The sequence below is a fragment of the Trichomycterus rosablanca genome, chromosome 1, assembly GCF_030014385.1.
Source record: "Trichomycterus rosablanca isolate fTriRos1 chromosome 1, fTriRos1.hap1, whole genome shotgun sequence".
NCBI lineage: Eukaryota > Metazoa > Chordata > Actinopteri > Siluriformes > Trichomycteridae > Trichomycterus > Trichomycterus rosablanca.
Genome location: NC_085988.1, coordinates 14,570,995 through 14,593,557, shown reverse-complemented (window position 1 = coordinate 14,593,557; position 22,563 = coordinate 14,570,995). Strand labels below are relative to the sequence as shown.

The window sequence follows — 22,563 nt, the reverse complement described above, 5'->3', positions numbered from 1 at the left end:
CCTCGAGCCGCAATCTATTTCTCTTTGTCACGCCTGCCCTTTTATTTCCGCCTGCCCGTGCGCGGCGAGTAGAGGCTAGCGCCGGCTCAAACTGCATACCGATAGGGCAGTACAGGTCTGACGTGCACACTTGGCATTCAGGGCAGGAGTCTGCGAGTGAGGGGTGGTGTGGAGAGGAAGGATGGAAGATTAAGGAGAAGGTGGCTGATTCACTTTCCATCAACCATCATCTCTGCTTCACTAGGAGAATAGTAATCGGGAGAAGTGGTGGACGTTGTGTTTCCCAGTTAGGGATGCTCCCTTTTTATTTATTTCTTTCTTTATTTATTTATAAATGTCACCTGGTGAATCAGTACTGGGATTCCCAGTGTGTGTACGCAAGGATTTCGGTTCTGCTCCGTCACTTGTACAGCAGGGTCAAAGTGACTCCCTGAACTGCCCCTTCCTCTCATAGACAGACACATGGCCAGACTGACACAGACACATACACACACTGACATAGACAGACACACAGGCACATACATACACACACTGACATAGACAGACACATACATACACACACTGACATAGACAGACACACAGACACATACATACATACACACACTGACATAGACAGACACATACTGTACATACACACACTGACAGACACATACATACACACACTGACCTAGACAGACACACATACATACACACACAGACAGACACATACACACACACACACTGACAGACAGACACACATACATACACACACAGACAGACAGACACATACATAGACAGACACATACACACTGACAGACAGACACATACATACACACACTGACCTAGACAGACACACAGACACATACATATACACACACATACATAGACAGACACATACATACACACACATACACACACTGACAGACAGACACATACATAGACAGACACAGTGTATCACAAAAGTGAGTACACCCCTCACATTTCTGCAAATATTTCATTATATCTTTTCATGGGACAACACTATAGAAATAAAACTTGGATATAACTTAGAGTAGTCAGTGTACAACTTGTATAGCAGTGTAGATTTACTGTCTTCTGAAAATAACTCAACACACAGCCATTAATGTCTAAATAGCTGGCAACATAAGTGAGTACACCCCACAGTGAACATGTCCAAATTGTGCCCAAATGTGTCAATATTTTGTGTGACCACCATTATTATCCAGCACTGCCTTAACCCTCCTGGGCATGGAATTACCAGAGCTGCACAGATTGCTACTGGAATCTTCTTCCACTCCTCCATGATGACATCACGGAGCTGGTGGATGTTAGACACCTTGAACTCCTCCACCTTCCACTTGAGGATGCGCCACAGGTGCTCAATTGGGTTTAGTCCATCACCTTTACCTTCAGCTTCCTCAGCAAGGCAGTTGTCATCTTGGAGGTTGTGTTTGGGGTCGTTATCCTGTTGGAAAACTGCCATGAGGCCCAGTTTTCGAAGGGAGGGGATCATGCTCTGTTTCTGAATGTCACAGTACATGTTGGAATTCATGTTTCCCTCAATGAACTGCAGCTCCCCAGTGCCAGCAACACTCATGCAGCCCAAGACCATGATGCTACCACCACCATGCTTGACTGTAGGCAAGATACAGTTGTCTTGGTACTTCTCACCAGGGCGCCGCCACACATGCTGGACACCATCTGAGCCAAACAAGTTTATCTTGGTCTCGTCAGACCACAGGGCATTCCAGTAATCTATGTTCTTGGACTGCTTGTCTTCAGCAAACTGTTTGCTGGCTTTCTTGTGCGTCAGCTTCCTTCTGGGATGACGACCATGCAGACCGAGTTGATGCAGTGTGCGGCGTATGGTCTGAGCACTGACAGGCTGACCTCCCACGTCTTCAACCTCTGCAGCAATGCTGGCAGCACTCATGTGTCTATTTTTTAAAGCCAACCTCTGGATATGACGCCGAACACGTGGACTCAACTTCTTTGGTCGACCCTGGCGAAGCCTGTTCCGAGTGGAACCTGTCCTGGAAAACCGCTGTATGACCTTGGCCACCATGCTGTAGCTCAGTTTCAGGGTGTTAGCAATCTTCTTATAGCCCAGGCCATCTTTGTGGAGAGCAACAATTCTATTTCTCACATCCTCAGAGAGTTCTTTGCCATGAGGTGCCATGTTGAATATCCAGTGGCCAGTATGAGAGAATTGTACCCAAAACACCAAATTTAACAGCCCTGCTCCCCATTTACACCTGGGACCTTGACACATGACACCAGGGAGGGACAACGACACATTTGGGCACAATTTGGACATGTTCACTGTGGGGTGTACTCACTTATGTTGCAGCTTTTTAGACATTAATGGCTGTGTGTTGAGTTATTTTCAGAAGACAGTAAATCTACACTGCTATACAAGTTGTACACTGACTACTCTTAAGTTATATCCAAGTTTCATGTCTATAGTGTTGTCCCATGAAAAGATATAATGAAATATTTGCAGAAATGTGAGGGGTGTACTCACTTTTGTGATACACTGTACATACACACACTGACATAGACACACACAGGCACATACATACACACACTGACCTAGACAGACACATACATACACACACTGACAGACACACATACATACACACACTGACAGACAGACACATACATACACACACTGACATAGACGGACACACATACAGACAGACACATACATAGATAGACACACTGACATAGACAGACGGAGCTTAGTGGCAGTTTGGCAGTGGTGGTACCTTCACCACTGAGCAATATGGACACATGACTGACTTTAAACCAACAAGGCTTTATAGAATATGGTGGTAGTTGTAGCCTAGAAGTTAAGGTACTGGACTGGTAATCAGAAGCTTGCTGGTTCAAGCCCCACCACTGCCAGGGTGACGCTTTTGGGTCCTTGAGCAAGGCCCTTAATCCTCAATTGTTCAGAGAAAGTTGCTTTGGATAAAAGCGTCTGCTAAATGTCAAATGTAAATAAATGAACATCCCGTAATGTCATAGTGTTTTCTCCTCTTCATTCACTCATTCATCCCAGTAACCACTTCATACTGGGTTTAGAGACACCCTGGACAGGTCACCATGTCAGGTCTGCATGTTTTTAGAGGTAAAAGAAACCCAGACGGTCAGGGAGCAGAAGCGAGGATCAAACCCAGGACCCCAGGAGCCGTGTTGCTGTGTGGCACCCACTCCCAGTCGTAGCATTTTGAACTCACAGTACTAATATTAAACAATGAACTCCAGGATGATCTGTGCTCTTGGTTAATAGTGATTGGAATTAATGTGTTATGGTCATAGCTAATAATTAAAATAATTGGCAATTTTTTAAAAAAGTTCTTTTTTGTTCTCCTCACAGACTCCAGAGGAGCTGGACGACTCCGACTTCGAGACCGAGGACTTCGATTCCCGCAGCAGGACCAGTGCGCAGACCGAGGACGATCAGCTTATCGCCGGACAGAGCGCTCGGGTAAGTGCTTGTTAACTTAAACAGAAACTGATTCTTTCAGCCGGCGTCTGCGCTTCGTTTCTGACGACGTCGTAAAACAGTTTGTCCCAGTGGCGGCGCTCAGCGTGGTACCGTGATAGGATGCCACCTGTGCAACAAGTCCAGTCGTAAAATGTCCTCACTACTAAATATTCCACAGTTAACTGTCAGTGGTATTATAACAAAGTGGAAGCAATTAGGAACGACAGCAACTCGTTGGACACGTCTAATGACAGAGCGGGGTCAGCGGTTGCTGAGGCACATAGTGTGCAGAGGTCGCCAACTTTCTGCAGAGTCGATCGCTACAGACCTCCAAACTTCATGTGGCCTTCAGATTAGCTGAAGAACAGTGTGTAGAGAGCTTCATGGAATAAGTTTCCATGGCCGAGCAGCTGCATCCAAGCCTTACATCACCAAGCGCAATGCAAAGTGTCGGATGCAGTGGTGTAAAGCACGTCGCCACTGGACTCTAGAGCAGTGGAGACGTGTTCTCTGGAGTGATAAATCACGCTTCTCCGTCTGGCAATCCAATGGACGAGTCTGGGTTTGGCGGTTACCAGGAGAACGATACTTGTCTGACTGCATTGTGCCAAGTGTAAAGTTTGGTGGAGGCGGAGATTATGGTGTGGGGGTGTTTTTCAGGAGTTGGGCTCGGCCCATTAGTTCCAGTGAAAGGAACTCTTAATGTTTCAGCATACCAAGAGATTCTGGACAATTTCATGCTCCCAACTCCCTTCCTGTTCCAACATGACTGCACACCAGTGCACAAAGCAAGGTCCACAAAGACGTGGATGAGCGACTTTGGTGTGGAAGAACTTGACTGGCCTGCACAGAGTCCTGACCTCAACCCGATAGAACACCTTTGGGATGAATTAGAGCGGAGACTGTGATCCAGGCCTTCTCGTCCAACATCAGTGTCTGACCTCACAAATGCGCTTGTGAAAGAATGGTCAAAAATTTTCATAAACACACTCCTAAACCTTGTGGAAAGCCTTCCCAGAAGAGTTGAAGCTGTTATAGCTGCAAAGGGTGGGCTGACATCATATTAAACCCTATGGATTAAGAATGGGAGTCACTCAAGTTCATATGCGTGTGAAGGCAGACGAGCGAATACTTTTGGCAATATAGTGTATTTGGACTGTGGGAGGAAGCCCCACGCAGACACAGGGAGAACATGCAAACGCCACACAGAAAGTACCCGGACATTCCCACCTGGTAATTGAACCCAGGACCCTCTTGCTGTGAGACTTAATAAGCTGTTTAAAAGAAAGAATAAAGCAAAAATGTGCAGCATTTCAGTGGGAATTTGGCTTGGCCAGCTAAGCTGTTATATCAGTGTATTAGTGTAGTTACCCTCTAAAATAGCTCTCTGAATGACCGTTATTAAGATTGCATGTCGGACAGTGCTCGATGGCTCCTGACATTTCAGCCTTTTATAGTCGACTCAGCTTTATGTATAAAGTAATAAATGCCTTTCCATGGCGTTTTGGCCGACTGCAAATAAACGGTCCATCCTATTGATCTCACGCCGCCCTGAGCGCTGGAGAGCAAATTAAAAGGAGTGAGCGAGTCTGGAAGACGTCCACTCATCCCCAGTACTGTGGGATCAGACTGGGCTGTGAATCATTAACAAAAGGATTGTGATCCTTTTTGTAGTTATTAGAATCCTATAAATTCCTTCCACTATTATGAACGAGACGGAAGGTGAATGCAAATCTTTGCCATCTTGACTAATACAGAACATGAAGGCTAACAGATACACGGACGTGGACAAGTAACGGTCATAACTGCGCTGATGACGTGTCCTAAAGCCATTTCATTTTCAATTCACATTCCACACTTGCCTTTTGTATAGAAGGTACAAACTTTGTGCTTAATGTATCGAGCCTTTAACTGTTAAAAGTACAAAGAAATGACTTTTAATATAACTAGGTTAATTTCATTATATCAAGGTTGGAAAGGGTGGCTCACTGTCACCTCACACAGCAAGATGGTCCTGGGTTCGATCCCCAGGTGGGGCGGTCCGGGTCCTTTCTGTGTGGAGTTTGCATGTTCTCCCCGTGTCTGTGTGGGTTTCCACTGGGAGCTTCGGTTTCCCCCCACAGTGCAATGCCGTGCAAGTGAGGTGAACTGGAGATAACTGTCCATGACTGTGTGACACTGAGTGCCACCCTCCCCCCAGCTGTGAGACAGATGTGCCACCTCCTCCCCCCAGCTGTGAGACAGATGTGCCACCTACCCTCGACCATCAAACATCTGTAAATCGAATGTCCCAGATATATACATACCCAACAATCACTCCAACTACCGACATCAACGGGGTGGCACGGTGACTCATGGGTAGCACCGTCACCTCACAGCAAGAAGGTTCTGGGTTCGATTCCCAAGTGGAGCGGTCCGGGTCCTTTCTGTGTGGAGTTTGCATGTTCTCCCCGTGTCTGTGTGGGTTTCCTCCGGGAGCTCCGGTTTCCTCCTACAGTCCAAAGACGTGCAAGCGAGGTGAATTGGAGATACAAAATTGTCCATGACTGTGTTTGATATTAATAACTTGAACTGATTAATCTTGTGTAACCAGTAACTACCTGTCCTGTCATTAATGAAACCAAAGTGTGTAAAACATGACGTTAAAATCCTAATAAATAAATAAATAAAAATAAATAATAAGGTTGGTATGAGACAAATGAAGAATATTGCAGTATTTCACAATAAGCAGGTGATCTGGTAACAGGTAGGAGTATTAGAATGAGAACTATGATATAAACCCTGTTGCAGCTTTTATTGCGTGTGTTGCAGGCATCAAATTATAAAATTTTTGTATTTACAAAATACATTAAAGATTTTTTGTACTTTTTGTCAGTTAAATAAAGACTTAAGTGAATAAACAAATCACAGACTCTAAGGGGACATTCACATGAGAAGCAGTAAAACTGCTTTTCCGCTGACTGTGCCGTTGTTTCCTATGGAGTGTGACGGTGCTGATTGAACTTTGACCCAGTTTGCCGCTGACCTTTTCAAAGAGCCTCCAATGAGTCGAACTGTTTGATATGATTTAGTAAAAGTGACTCAGTCTGTACGGATAATGCTTAACATGAACAAAACTTAACGTGACTTATTTCACCAAAACAACTTGGTGAGGAATTTCATTAGTGGAGACACGTATGAGCAGTAATAATTAAGAGAGGTTTAGTGTTTCTGTCTCAGTCTTTTAATATATTAAACCATATTAAGCTTTTTTTTTTGTAATGATAAGCATTTTAGACTCTGAGAAGCTGATTCTCACAATTTCTCAGAACCTAAAGCTGCAACACAAGTTTAAAAGTGAAACAGTGAGGAAAATCCAGATACACACAGATACATGTGGAGCTTTCATAGTGGATTTGACGAATATTCCACACAGATGCAGATTCGTCTCATATTCACACTTTGATGACGTTTTACAGCACCGCTCAAGCCAAGCGCTGAGAAACAGTTTAGAATTGGGCAGTGGTAGCTTAATGGTTAAGGTACTGGACCCGTGATCAGAAAGTTGCTGGTTTCAGTTCCACCACTGCCAAGCTACCACTGTTGGGCCCCTGAGTAAGGCTCTTTAGATTAGATTACATTAGATTAGATTCAACTTTATTGTCATTGTGCATAGTACAAGTACAAAGCCAACGATATGCAGTAGCATCTAACCAGAAGTGCAAGATAGAGATTATTTACATATAATACAGTAAAAAGTGCAGTAGTGACCAGATAAGTGAAAAATAAAGGTGCATATATTAAAAACAGTAATTTACCTTCCATTGCTTTTTATTTATAAAAAGGTCACTTTTTAAGTGAGAATTTGTTAGAGATGTGTTATTGGATGGATTGAGGTATTGAATAGCTAGATTGATGTACAATAATAAACACCTACTCTGAATGAATGGATAAATTGATCGATAGCTGCGTTCGGGGATGGATGGATGGATGGATGAATGGATAACTAGCTGAATAGATGGATAGAGATGAGTGGACGGATCTATAAAACGTAACAAGCGCGTGTGCGATGTGATTGTGTGTGTGTGTGTTCATGTGTTACCGCAGGCCATCATGGCTCAGCTGCCACAGGAGCAGAAGGCTAAGATCGCCGAGCAGGTGGCCAGCTTCCAGGAGGAGAAGAGCAAACTGGACGCCGAGGTCTCCAAGTGGGACGACAGCGGCAACGACATCATCGTTCTGGCCAAGCAGATGTGCATGATCATGATGGAGATGACCGATTTCACCAGGTCAGTGCACCAGCGCATTCACGTCAACACAAGCCCCTTTTACACTCGGAACAGGAAGCGTTCCTGCTGTATAGTTTGTGTTTTTCATGCTGGTATCTGATGAAACGCGTATCCGTATGATTGAACCGTTTCCTTTACATGGAGGGAGACGTTAGCTGGCATGCTAGCGGATTGTGCCGCCTCAGTCCATTGCTTTGAATAGGCTGTGTTAGCTTAGTAAGAGAAAACTGTGGTGAGTGCAGAATCGCATACGGTTTGTCACACGCTAATACAGTATCTGTGAATCGGCAATTCCAGCAACAATGACGAATTTGTTCAACCAGTCATGTCTGTGTGGGTGCCTGGACTAGATTAATAGCTTGATCTCGGAGGGTGGTGCATTAAAATGCTGCCCCACACGAGCAGAGTGACCATATACGAATTGTCTCAGATGTACTTCTGGTTGCCATATACACTGATCAGCCATAACATTAAAACCACCTCCTAGTTGCTACACTCACTGTCTATTTTATCAGCTCTACTTACCATATAGAAGCACTTTGTAGTTCTACAATTACTGACTGTAGTCCATCTGTTTATCTAGATGCTTTGTTAGCCCCCTTTCATGCTGTTCTTCAATGGTCAGGACCCTCTCAGCAGGTATTATTTGGGTGGTGGATGATTCTCAGCACTGCAGTGACACTGACATGGTGGTGGTGTGTTAGTGTGTGTTGTGCTGGTATGAGTGGATCAGACACAGCAGCGCTGCTGGAGTTTTTAAATACCGTGTCCACTCACTGTCCACTCTTAGACACTCCTACCTAGTCGGTCCACCTTGTAGATGTAAAGTCAGAGACGATCGCTCATCTATTGCTGCTGTTTGGGTCGGTCATCTTCTAGACCTTCATCAGTGGTAACAGGATGCTGCCCACGGGGCGCTGTTGGCTGGTTATTTTTGGCTGGTGGACTATTGTCAGTCCAGCAGTGACAGTGAGGTGTTTAAAAACTCCAGCAGCGCTGCTGTGTCTGATAAACTCATACCAGCACAACACACACTAACACACCACCACCATGTCAGTGTCACTGCAGTGCTGAGAATGATCCACCACCTAAATAATACCTGCTCTGTGGTGGTCCTGTGAGAGTCCTGACCATTGAAGAACAGCAGGAAAGGGAGCTAACAAAGCATGCAGAGAAACAGATGGGCTACAGTCAGTAATTGTAGAACTACAAAGTGCTTCTATGTGGTAAGTGGAGCTGATCAAATGGACAATGAGTGTAAAAACAAGGAGGTGGTTTTAATGTTATGTCTGATCGGTGTACATGTAAACTATTTCTAAGTGGGATGTCCAAGCTCATGGTCATCTGTCCTCATATTGTAGAATCATCTTTTCTCTCTGGCTCTCATGTAAAGCACAGCTCATCAATCTGCTGGCTCTAGTTGAAGTGAAACACGCTTTGTTTATTCTCAGCCGGAGTTTGACCTCTCTGTGCAGAGCAGCGAGTCGTTCCTCTGTCTCACAGCCTCCACGCCCGCATCCTAAGCTGCATTATTCAATATTCTCTCTCTATATGATGGATGCTTCACATCAAATATGCACACTTCCATCTCGCCAAGCAAGCAGGAGAGAGAGCTCCAGATTTTCCTCCAGCTCTGGTTAAGTGTCGAGGGAGCCGTCGTCGACGTCGTCTCCCCTCGGCAGCCTCCCTCACTGCGCTAATAAGCTCTTCTCTGGGTTGTTAGCCTAGACGCGGCGGATTAGAAATGTCAGGGACATGTTCTATCAAGAAACCAAGTTGGTAACTGTTAGAAGTTGGTGTCACAGATTCGGCAGGTGGAAGCAAGAGCAGGGAGCTCAGATATCTATGAAAGCAAAATTATTCCACCAGGAACCTTGATTTTACAGAATTAAAAAGTAAAACAAACTAAAACAACAACTTTAGGTAGATTGTCAGCAAAGGAAATCCAGTGATGCCAGTACAGTAACATCAGAAAATGTATTTAGTAGAAATATAGGACTGGTTACACATGTAGCTAAGCAACAGGGTGCATGCATCCAATAAAACGGTTCAAATCAGTTAAATAGTGTAGAATCCATACATATCAGGTTCTGACAGCATGCAGGAGGAGGAATAATAGCAATCACTCTGGTTCTGTCTGAATACCTAGTGATCTCACTACATCATCCGCATGTTCTCCCCGTGTCTACGTGGGTTTCCTCCGGGAGCTCCGCTTTCCTCCCACAGTCCAAAGACATGCTAGTGAGGTAAATTGAAGATACTAAATTTTCCAAGACTGTGTTCGATATAACCTTGTGTAATGAGTAACTACCGTTCCTGTCATGAATGTAACTAAAAGTGTAAAACACGACGGTAAAATCCTAATAAACAAACAAACATCATCCTACACTCCTGAGAAGAGGGCGTGTCTAAATTCTTTGATGCCTTAAAATGCTCCTACTGAGGCGCCTTCATTCTGAGTGATGATCTGACTGAATAACGAGGGAGCGTCCGACGCTTCCTTGAAGGTGAAGGCAATCCCAGCATTCAGTGCGGCACAACTTCTCACAAAAAATGACGAACGTGGTGGACGAATGAGGCGCAACCAACGGAGTTCTTTTCAAATGTAAATAAATTCTCATTGATGTTTAATTTGTATAAAGGTGCACAAGTGTCGTTTATTTGTAAATTCTGGCACATCAGGGACAGTTTAACCGTTTTTGGTAAACGGAGCGAAACATTAGCTGGCATGCTAGCGGGTTGTGCTGCCTCTGCCCATTGGTTTGAGTGGCCTCAGTCTAACTGTGTTAGCTTAGTACGCAAAAACTGTGGTGACTTAATCTCTAAGTAGTGTGTCTAAATAATCTGCCTCATGAGTTTGATGTCTTATTAAGGCAAAGCAGCTCACCAGGTTTTCGGACAGACGCCTCATGTCTGGTATTTGAGATATTTGACCATCTACCGCACATATTGTGAAAAGAATCATGGAATCCGAAGAACTTTTAGTCCATGTAGCGCAAAGCCATCAACCACTGTTGAATGGGTCAGCTCTCAGACGCCATGCACATGTGCTTGGGAGTACTTGAAAAACCCCTCGTCACCTTACGGTTCATTTCTACGTACGTCAAGAAATACAATCTGAGACTCAGTTGTGCAAAGAGAAATCCGTACATCTGTTCTATGGTGAAACGTTGAAATGTCCTTTTTACCCGAGCCCATCTTAGATGGACGTCAACTTTTCAGTGCCAGAGATTAAAAGGACCTTCCAGACTGTTATCAGCCAAAATCTGTCATGGTATGGGGTGCATCAGTGCCCACAGCATGACTGACTTGTATATGTGTGAAGGCACCATTGACACAGAGGTCTATATTGGGATTTTACAGAGGCATCTTTTCCTGGAAAGTCAGTTCTTTTTTTAAGACCAGACCTCATTCTGCAATCTTGTGTTCAGAGGACACTGACACCAATCCAGTGGTGTGTGGTTTTGGTATTTGCCAGCCTGGCAGCAGTGGGGATTAAACCCTTATCCCCTTAATATTTTTGATAATCCCTCTTGGACCTTTGAGCAAGGCCTGTAACCCCCGAGGCTTAATTTGCTTCGGATAAAAGTCTCTACAATGATCGTCTAATCCATCCTCCCAATGGACCGTCGCACCACAACTCTACATTTGAATCTAATAAGGCTAAAATAAGCTACATTTGGTTGGGCGACACTATGAAAAAGCAGCTGATTAGCTCTCGTTAAGTGCCAAGTCTTCAAGGTCAGCTAAGCAAAGCAGGTCAACTAAGCAAAGTAGGTCAGCTATCAGGCAACAACATTAATTTGACCTTTTTAATTTGATCAGATCAGTAATTGTAGCTACCTTTCACATTTTCAGGTGTGGTGTGGATATAGGGATATTATGGCCTGTTAATTTGACCCATTCTAGCCTTTATTTGGGGTTGTACCTCATAGTCCATCCAAATTCTGTCGTTTGTGTCTCAAACCAAATACTGCAGTAAAAAATATTATAGTAGAAAATCTGAGGGGCCTGGCAGATGTCGCAGAGGTAAATTACACTAGCCTACTACTGCTGGGATCCAGGGTTCGATCCCCCATCCGGTGCTATCAGTGGCATCTACATTCAGACATGATTGGCTATGTCTGAAGTGGGAGACTGCCTGCAAGGTCCCACAATGGATTGGCAACCGGTTTGGGGTGTGTTACTGCATTGCGGCCAGCCTTAGATGAGAAATAAAAGTCTGATCCATACACCATTAATACTGGTGTCGCTACGTTAGCATGCCATTAGTTGATAGACAGTGCTTTGGGATGCACACCTGGACGCTCTCTTATGTTGCTTAGCTCGCAAGCGTGTTGCCCTGGCTTAGGTTGCTTGCACAAGCTAAGTTAAACGGATGCAGAGACATTATAGACAGCCTTATTTTTAAGAGCCGCTGACCTGAAGTGAACGTCAACGCCGCCTCCTGCTGGTTTGGAACCAGTACGCCATCTAGTGGAAGTTTAGACGCTAGCGTTGGTCTTAAATGTGATAATGAGTTGTGAAGCTGGAACTTAAAGGTCATTTTTTTGCTTTCACACACCAAAGTGTCCCTGCCATCTGGTGTGTGTGTGTGTGTCAGACTTGCTTGCTTTGCACTTTCTCTAAGGACAACACACTCATGTCCATGAAGTTAAGTGACTGTACAACAGTCTGTGTCTAAGATTGTGTGTGTGTGTGTGTGTGTGTGTTTACACATGGTCATTGCATCACTGGGCTTCTAGCCTCCCAGAGTCTTCCTGTAATCTATGTCTGAGGAAAATATTTGCAAAGATTGGCTATGAAGAGCACAATACATACATTTGTGATCAAAAATATTTACCCCTCCCTCCCCCTGTCTTACTTAAAAGGTATTATGGTGACTTGTGTCCACTTTCTGAACTTACTAATTTACTTCTGGCTGTCTTTTGCTACACATCGAGACGTCTGATCTCCTTACCTGTTTCAGTAGTTTCTATTAATTATGTACAGTGTTTTTTTTTTATATTTAGTGTTATTTCTGTGTATTGTATAGCATTTGTTGTTGCATTTAGTGTTTTAGTAGTTCGCACAGAGTTTTTTTACATGATGATATTGATGTTTACTGTCTAGCAAAAATAAGCAGAGAAGCTCCAACATCACTGTTAGTCTTTAATTACGAGGACAAGCAGCTTAAAAGGTTCCACAGATTCACCAAAGTTGTATCATTAGCTACTACAAGCATTTTATTTATAAACACTGACAGGACAAATTTCACTCATTTGGTCGAGCTTTGTTTGGCAGATTTCACAATATGGAAGGTTTCATAAAAAAATAAAAGGACAAAAAAAAAATAGCGTATAACGTTATACATTATACATGTAAATAAATCCAAACACCTGTTATGATAGAGCGCATACATAGAGAACACCCCAAATACACCAAGAAAAGACAACAAAAAAATGCAGATTCCACATTATATACACTACCGCTCAAAAGTTTGGGATCACTTGCAAATTTCCCTCTTTTCCTAAGAAAAACACATTTTCATGCAATTCACAAACAATTTAGTCCATTACACAATTATTTTAAATGTATCAGATGATTTTTGAAGAATGAAAATGTTTGCATTAAAGCCTATTTTTGTATAGAGGCCTATTTTGCATATAGTCCTATTATCAGCCATTCTTAGTCCTCTGCCTCAATCTCCTGGTTTGGCTGCCAATCCAAGTTAAGAATGTTATTAGGCTAATTGATTGTTAGGAAACCCCTTTTTAAATTTTGCTGCACAGCTGAAATTGCACGTTATACTAATAAGGGAGCATAAAAGGGAGCACAACATTCTAGGTTAGTTTAGTATCTGAAGCATCAGCAGTTGTTGGCTTGCTTACTGGCTCAAAATGGCCAGAAAGAAACAATTTTCTTTAGAGACTCGTCAGTCTATTGTTGTGTTAAGAATGGAAGGCTACTCAATGTGAGTTATTGCAAAGAAACTTAAAATATCTTACCATGCTGTTAACTACTCCCTTCAGAGAGTAGCACAAACTGGCTCTAATAAGGACAGAAAAAAGAGGGGGAGGCTCCGATGCACAACTGTACAAGAAAATAAACGTCTTAGACTGTGCAGTTTGAGACAAAGACGCCTCACAGGTCGTCAACTGACAGCTGCACTAAATGGAGCCCGTCAAACACCAGTGTCAGCATCAACGGTGAAGAGGTGACTTCAGGATGCTGGACTTCATGGCAGAATTGGCAAGAAAAAGCCATACCTTACACTGGCCAATAAAAAGAAAAGACTGCGATGGGCCAAAGAGAAAAGACATTGGACACTGAAAGATTGGAAGAAGGTGTTGTGGACAGATGAGTCCAAGTTTGAGGTCTTTGGATCAAACAGAATAACATTTGTGAGGCACAGGAACAATGAAAAGATGCAAGACCAATGCTTAATGCCAGCTGTCGAGCATGGTGGAGGCAGCGTGATGGTCTGGGGATGCTTTGAAGGTGGTAAAATAGGAGATTTATATAGAGTGAATGGGATTTTGAAGAAGGAAGGCTACCACAAGACATTGCAACGCCATGCCATACCCTGTGGACAGCACTTGATTGGGGCCAATTTCATCCTACAACAGGATCATTACCCCAAACACACCTCCAAAATGTGTCAGCAATATTTAAGAAATAAGAAGTCAGCCAGAATTTTGACTGTAATGGAGTGGCCAGCACAGTCTCCGGATCTGAACCCTATTGAGCTGTTGTGGTAGCAGCTGGACTGTATGGTACGGAGGAAGACTGCATCAAGCCAATCCATGTCATGGGAGATGCACCAGGAAGTATGGGGTGAAATCACATCAGATTACCTCGAAAATTGACAGCTAGAATGCCTAAGGTCTGCCAGGCTGTAATTGCTGCAAAAGGTGGCTTTTGTTGATAAAGGCTAAATTTGAAGTACACAGTCATCATTTCCATCAAAAAATTTTTTTTTTACTCAGACAATGTCTGCATGTCCTGTTTATTAGCTATATTTCCTAATCTCATGTGTGTTTTCATTGAAAACAAGAAAATTTCACAGTGATCCCAAACTTTTGAGCGGTAGTGTATATTTGATTATATATACATATATTGATCAAACACTTCTCAACAAATGCTAAGACCCGTTTTAGCTATTTATGATTCAAATGAAGGTGAAGAAAGTTGGAGCTTCCAGCAATCAGTTATTATCCTGATGGAAACTACTGTGAGGAGATGAGATCAGATGCCTAGATGCAAAGAAGTTAGCAGGCACTAAGTGGAAGTAAACATACGAGAAGTTTGGATAGCAGACACGTCGCCCTCGGCTTGCTCAACAGGGGTTTTTGGTCTGTCGGTCCTGGATTCTGTGAAGTTGCTTTGAGACAATGTCTATTGTAAAAAGCACTATATAAATAGACTTGACTTGACTTACGTTACGCTACATTGTCCAAAAGGTGAGTTAAATAAAAATTCACAACAGGAAGTCTCAGTAAACAGAAAGAAAATGTATTTATACATAAAGATCAGCCACATTTGGGATTTGATTCACTCCACTTCAGAGAAAAGAAAATGTGAGTCATATCTCAGATACCCTGTGCGTGTCCATCATGCAGTATTGAAATCATCATGCTGTTGGTAATGGGTTTGAATCTGATTCACATGACGCACGTTTCTCTTAAAGAAGCAGGCAGCACAAACTAATAGCCACGTACGAATGCAGATGAGTCGTCCCTGGATCCGCCGTTAAACAGCCACATGGGAGCGATGATTCTCCCCGAGCCATATGCATGCTATTATTAAACGGATCGCGCTTTTATTCCAGCGGGTGCGCAGCCGTTCTGCAGATGGTTCCATCATTTCTATTGTAGTTTAAACCACCAACACGTCCCCCCATTATCTGGCCCGGTAATGGAAAAGCGGGATCACAACATCTGTTTGGCCAGCGGTGTCAGAACACCGATGTGTAAAAAGGCAGATAATCAATGCGGGACGCCGCGTGTCAGCGAGATTGATTGAAGATTGCCACCTCCAGGAATGTCCAGAGCGAGTCTGAGTTAATACGGCAGCGGGCGAAGGCTTTGTGCTTCCTCGACCTTCAGCGTGAAGGTTAATGCAGTGCATGGAAATTGATTTCTTTTTATCCGTCAGTAATTCACACGGGAGGCTCTCCATCATAAAATGAATATATACACCAGGGATTCTCTGCATAGCTAAATGAGCACGCAGGCAAGAAGCATACATTCGTTCTGTCCGTGTTTTATTGTGCTTGTTGTGTTGCCGTAACAGCTCCTAGTCCATTCCTAGATCGTCCGATCAGTTGCTTTTAACTGTCCAGCGCTCTCGGATGAGGTCCAAAGGTGTCACTTAGGTCCTGAGTACAATCATTTTACTCCTGATGATGAAAACGGGGGAAAAAGTGTGACGCAGTACCCATAGACCAACAGCTGATTTGTCCTAATCAGGGTTATAGAGCATCTGGTTCTACTGGGAAACATTAGGCACAAAGCAAGAATACCCTGGCTATGTCTGAGGGGGCTGGTGGATTGGCGCCCTGTCCTGTCATATCTTTGTAGACGTTTGACTGGCTGATAGCACAGCTGACATTCAAACCCGGGTCTGAGCGGTTGTGGGCTAGGGTAATAGACCGCTGCACCTCCTGAGCATCTGGCGCCCGCCTTTCCCATTATATTAGGTGTCCATATATTTTCTTTTGTATGTTCGTTCCGCCTACACATATAGGCTAGCCAACATCTGGTTCTTCTGCCAGGCTTTACCATTGGTCAAAACACTATTGGTAATGCCCACTGTTCTATTACCACCAAGTATCAGATAAATCCTCAAACCAACCACGATGACTAAACAGCCCATTTGTCAGAGCCGCTACGCTGCCAGAATTGGCATGCAGCGCCACAGAGAAGCCGGTTGATATCGTTCTCCACGCTAACCCCGCTCATGAATAAAACATAACGTCCGGCCGTGCGTCTCACATTTCGGAGCCACCTGTCTGCGCCCGCTGTGGTGCAGGCCTCGGGTCGTCTACACTTTTAAAAAAAAATAAAATAAAAAAAAGAAAACCCAGTAACCTCCATCTGGAGTGGGCAGTGGTGGCTGGTTCATGGCAGAGGAACACTCAGCTATGTAGATTAGATAAGACCTGGAGTACTTATCGTCCGCGCTCGCCTGATTCTGGCCGTGACAGGGTGAAGAATTGCAGTCTGGCGCATTAAATTCCCTGAACCCTGGTCGTTAACGTTAAATCAGGGCTCTTGAGAAGGTGTTGAGTTAGATTCCTATAATCACTGTGCCTGGAGACTGTGTTTAGCTCAAACCGGTATTTGAAAACTGGAGTCAGAACTGGAACAAATGGGAACTTCGGTTTCACTGGTATGTGCACCAGTAAAGCTCAAGCTCTGGGTTATAAATGTATTCATTCTGATACACTCATAACAGAGTGCCAGAAGTTGCCACTGTTGGGGCCCCTAAACAGGGCCCTTAACCCTCAATTGTTCAAATCATGTTTAGTCATAATTGGATAAAAGCATCTGCTAAATTTGTTGGGGTTTTTAAACACCTCAGTATCAGTACTGACTGGAGAACAGTGATCTACTCAAAAAATACAGAACCAAAAGCATCATGTGATCAGAAAGTGCCCACTGATGAAAGACCAGACCAGACCAGACTGGACCTCTCTAGTTTTTAACTACACCAGTACTAATAGGGTATTGGTTTGTAATAAAGAGGTCGGGTAAAATCCTAACAACACTGCTGCACCTGATACACTCATAACAGCGTGCCAGAACAACACAGAGAATGTGCCACTATCCAAATGACCAGTGGTTGTTCGGCGGTAGACTGGACCACTCTAATCTCCAACTATACATTTACAACTAGTCCTAACAGGTTATTTGTTTGTAAAGAGTTCAGTTTAAATCCCAACAACACTGCTGCACCTGATACACTCATAACAGAGTGCCAGAGCAACACTACCCCGTCTTTACTGTGTTAGTGTCATCACAGTGCCGAAAATGCACCACCACCCAAATCAGAAGGCCACAGGTTGAAGCCCCACTACTGCCAAGTTGCTATTGTAGGGCCCCTGAGTACGGCCCTTAACCCTCAATATGTTAAATTGTGTTTAGTTAGAATTGGATAAGAGTGTGTCCTAAATTTGTTTGGGTTTTTAAACACCTCAGTATCAGTACTGACAGGAGAACAGTGATCTAACCAAAAATATAGAGCCAACAGCATCATGTGATCAGAAAGTGCCCACTGATAAAACTCCAGACTAGACTGGACCGCTCTAGTCTCTAACCAGTCCTAACAAGGTATTAGTTTGTAAAGAGTTCCATTAACATCCCAACAACACTGTTGCACCTAATACACTCCTAACAGAGTGCCAGAACAACACCGAGAATGTGCCACTATCCAAAAAAACAGTGTAAGTTCAGCAGTAAAGGTACTGAACTAGTGATTAGAAGGCTGCAGGTTCAAGCCCCACTACTGCTAAGTAGTTGAGCACCTAAGCAAGGCCCTTAACCCTCAATTTCTTAAATCGTGTTTAGTCATAATTGGACAAAATCCCAACAACACTGCTGCACCTGATACACTCATAACAGAGTGCCAAAACAACAGAGAATGCGCCACTACCCAGACGATCAGTGGTAGTTCAGCAGTAATGGTACTGGACTAGTGATCAGAAGGCTGCAGGTTCATGCCACACTTGCAAAGTTGCCACTGTTGGGGCCCTTGAGCAAGGACGTTAACCCTCAATTTCTTAAATCGTGTTTAGTCATAATTGGATAAAATCCCAACAACACTGCTGCACCTGATACACTCATAACAGAGTGCCAGAACAACACCGAGAATGTGCCACTATCCAAATGACCAGTATAAGTCCAGCAGTAAAGGTACTGAACTAGTGATCAGAAGGCTGCATGTTCAAGCCCCACTACTGCTAAGTAGTTGAGCACCTAAGTAAGGCCCTTAACCCTCTTTCTTAAATCGTGTTTAGTCATAATTGGATAAAATCCCAACACTACTGCTGCACCTGATACACTCATAACAGAGTGCCAAAACAACACAGAGAATGTGACACCACCCAAACCGCCAGTGTTAATTTAGCGGTAATGGTACTGAACTAGTGATCAGAAGGCTGCAGGTTCATGCCCCACTTCTGCCAAGTTGCCAGTGTTGGGCCCCTGAGCAAGGCCCTTAACCCTCAATTTCTTAAATCGTGTTTAGTCATAATTGGATTAAATCCCAACAACACCTGATACACCCATAACAGAGTGCCAGAACAACACTTAGAGTGTGCCACTATCCAAATGACCAGTGGTAGTTCAGCATTAAAGGTACTGAACTAGTGATCAGAAGGCTGCAGGTTCATGCCACACAACTGCAAAGTTGCCACTGTTGGGGCCCCTGAGCGAGGACGTTAACCCTCAATTTCCTGGATTGTATTTGGCTTTGGAAAAAGGTGTCTGCTATATGCTGTAAATGTAAACAGCACCTGAGCAAATGGATTTTGGGGGCTTCTCCTCAAATTAGGTGATGGATTGGGTGGGGCTCACAAATTGGGCCACATTCAGTAACTGTATTCATTTACATTGACATTTTCTGCGTTTAGCAGACGCTCTTATCCAGAGCGACTTACAGAAGTGCTTCCACAACATGCAAACAACAAGGGCGGCTCGGTGAGTAGCACTGTCGAAGGTCTTTGGTTCGACTCCTAGGTGGAGCGGTCTGGGTCTTTTCTGTGGGAGCTCTGGTTTCCTCCCACAGTACAAAGACGTGCATGCGAGGTGAATTGGAGATACAAAATTGTCCATGACTGACTAATGAATCTTGTGTAACCAGTACCTACCTGTGCTGTCATGAATGTGTAAAACATGACGTTACAATCCTAATTAATAAAGAAATAAATGTTTTAAAGAGACGTTTGTCCCTTTAGTCAGTAGCTTTGTTTGGCTTGAATGTTACAGTGTGCTGAATCACTCGATTGTTAAACTAAATACTTGAAAGCCCGAGGCTCGGTGCCAGCTGTCGGGAGTAATGAGTAAAAAGCAGTGGGCTTAAGTAAACGTGTACATTAGCCGCTAAGGCACAAATAGTCTTGTTTATGGCCACCGAGGTCTCGTGATGCTAATTCGACTGTGTTTTAAAATACACTGGAGATGATCTAATCAGATGGCATAATAAGCCACAGGGTTATGTTTCTCTGTTCTTCAATGTGTTTCCTTCCCTCTGTGATGCCCACAAGCCCCCAAACACACTCGTATGGGCTTTAAAAGAAGCAAGAAAAGCCATTTCCATCTGTTATCAGCTGTCGGGGTTTATTATTTCTTTCTTTATTTATTGTTTTGTTCTGAGCTTCGCTGGAAGACTTCCGGTTTGCGCTTCTTACCAACTGTGCCCTCTGTTCCCTTGTAAAAGACTGAGGGATGCCAAATGACTGGGCAGCTTGTCACTACGGCACAAGGACCGAGGTAGAGCCAATCAATCAAGTATGCAAAGCCGGGCAGTGACCCAGGGAGTAAACAAGCCTGCTCGGGAATGGCTGGGACCGACTGGGAGGCCGTGCCATCTGGAACACGGAGTGTGTGTGTGTGTGTGTTACTTTCATACACGCTCTCAATTTTAATCTCGGCCTCTCCGTTCCCAAAGTCCACAGTGGGCTGATGAGGTGGCGCTCTTTTGATCACTCGGACTAATTGCTTGGCCAAATTGCCACATGTGGTTGAGATTTGCTCTCAGCTGGCACTGATGGGCTGAAACAGTGTGCTGATGTGACTGACAATCACCGACCACTTTGTGTGTGTGTTTTAGGGGTAAAGGGCCGCTGAAGAACACATCGGATGTGATCAGCGCCGCCAAGAAGATCGCAGAGGCCGGATCCAGAATGGACAAGCTGGGACGTACCATCGCCGATCAGGTGAGTCTGAAATTTAGTCCTAGATCCTCCAGCTTGGTGGTGAGTTTGGAGGGGATTATAGTTAAAGCCTTTTCCCATGTAATAAGCAATTTGCTGTGAAATTCAGACTTTAGGGTTTGTGTTTAGTGATTTAACGTTTTTCATTCGTGTAGCTTTCAAGTGTCTCACTTTACTGGTCAATTTGCACTATAAGGCGTCCTAGCAATCGTACAGCAATTCAGTTAGCGATCGCATAGTCAATATTTCCAAAATGTCGAAGTGTAAAGCAGCTTAAAACACGACTCGGGTAACTGAGATTGAAAAGCCCCGCAACCGGTTTTGGTCGGAGCAGGGAGGGGAGGGTTGGGGTCTCAAAACACGGACCGTTGCTGGATTTACATTCAACTATTAAAGTAGGCTGTGCTGTGTTTTGTCATACTTACTTGTGTCCGATCTCAGAAGCTAAGCAGGGTTCAGCTCAGTCAGTACCTAGATGGGAGACCGAGTGCTGTAAGCTCTTTTTAATAAAGTATCTGTCGGTCTCTCTGTCTGTCTTCATTTATCTGTCTGTCTCTCTATTTTTCTGTATGTCTGTCTGTCTATCTGTTTGTCTGTCTGTCTATTTGTCTGTCTTTCTGTCTGTCTAGCTGTCTGTTTGCCTATCTGCCTCTCTGTTTATTTGTCTGTCTATTTGTCCGTTTGTCTGTCTGTCTTGATTTATCTATCTATCTATCTTTGTCTGTCTGTCTGTCTATCTGTCTGTTTGCCTATCTGCCTATCTGTCTGTCTCTGTCGATTTATTTGTCTGTCTTTCTGTCTGCTTATCTGCCTGTCTGTCTGTATGTCTATTTTTCTATCTATATATCTGTCTATCTGTCTGTCTATTTGTCTGTTTGTCTATCCATCTATTTGTCTGTCTGTTTTTTGTCTCTGTTTGTCTATCCATTTATCTATCTGTCTGTCTGTATATTTGTCTATCTGTCTGTCTATTTTTCTATTTGTATATCTGCCTGTCGGTCTGCCTGTCTATTTTTCTATCTGTCTGTCTGCCTGCCTGTTTATCTATCTATCTGCCGGCCTGTCTGCCTGTCTGTCTGTCTGTCTTTCTGTCTGTCTGTCTGTCTTTCTGTCTGTCTGTCTGTCTGTGTATATATCAGATTTTTTGAAAAACCAGGTCAGTGAAATTGAGCAGATTTTAACATGAATATAGTAGGGCTGTAGTTATAGTATTAAATTCTGAGTCGTAGTTAAAAGTGTCCAGATGGGTCAGAATTGTGCGTCATCTGGATCCATTACGGTTTACGTACCATCCTAACTGCTTAAGAAAGTGAAGAGGTGAGGAAGTACCTGACCAGCCCTACAAAGCTCTTCATCACGACTGAGGTCAGGACCACTGGGCGATAATCATTGACTAAGGTTTCTTCAAGACAGGCGCGATAATTGCCTGTTTGAAGCACACAGGATTTATGGTGTGTGTCAGGGGTTGAGTCCCGTTCTGAAGTGGAGAAACGTTCATCAGCTACCGACCACATTCAGCCAGAGAACTGGAGTAGGGATCTTCTGATGGGACACGACGGACCAAAAAACTCAAACCAAACAGCTTTCAATGAGATGCATCGCACTTCCACTGCACGCCCACGTTCACCACCAAGAAACAAACACAAGCTGAATCACTCCCATCAGAACAGTTGTATTTTAATGCATCACCAGCCTGGCGGCTCCTTCAGCTCCTTCTTCCACGCGTCCCACATGGTTTCTCTTCAGCTGTTCCATCCAAAACTTGGTAGCGCTCCTGCTTATAGCGGCCAAGTTGATTTCTGATTGGCTTGCTACAAACACTTCATAGTGTAGAACAGCGCTGGTACAAGCTAAGAGGGAATTTGGGGTTTGGTTTATGATCACTGAGCCAAGATGATTAATCAGCG

At 43.9% G+C, this 22,563-nt stretch overlaps 1 protein-coding gene across 1 annotated transcript in view; it reads left to right on the top strand.

Moving 5' to 3' along the window:
- The window catches only part of ctnna1 (catenin (cadherin-associated protein), alpha 1), a 238,033-nt gene that overhangs the window by 186,324 nt on the left and 29,146 nt on the right, over positions 1-22,563 (top strand). The window contains exons 14-16 of the mRNA XM_063018999.1: positions 3,362-3,472; positions 7,559-7,740; positions 20,554-20,659. Of these exons, the coding sequence (XP_062875069.1) occupies positions 3,362-3,472; positions 7,559-7,740; positions 20,554-20,659 (399 nt within the window). The remainder of the gene's footprint in view (positions 1-3,361; positions 3,473-7,558; positions 7,741-20,553; positions 20,660-22,563) is intronic.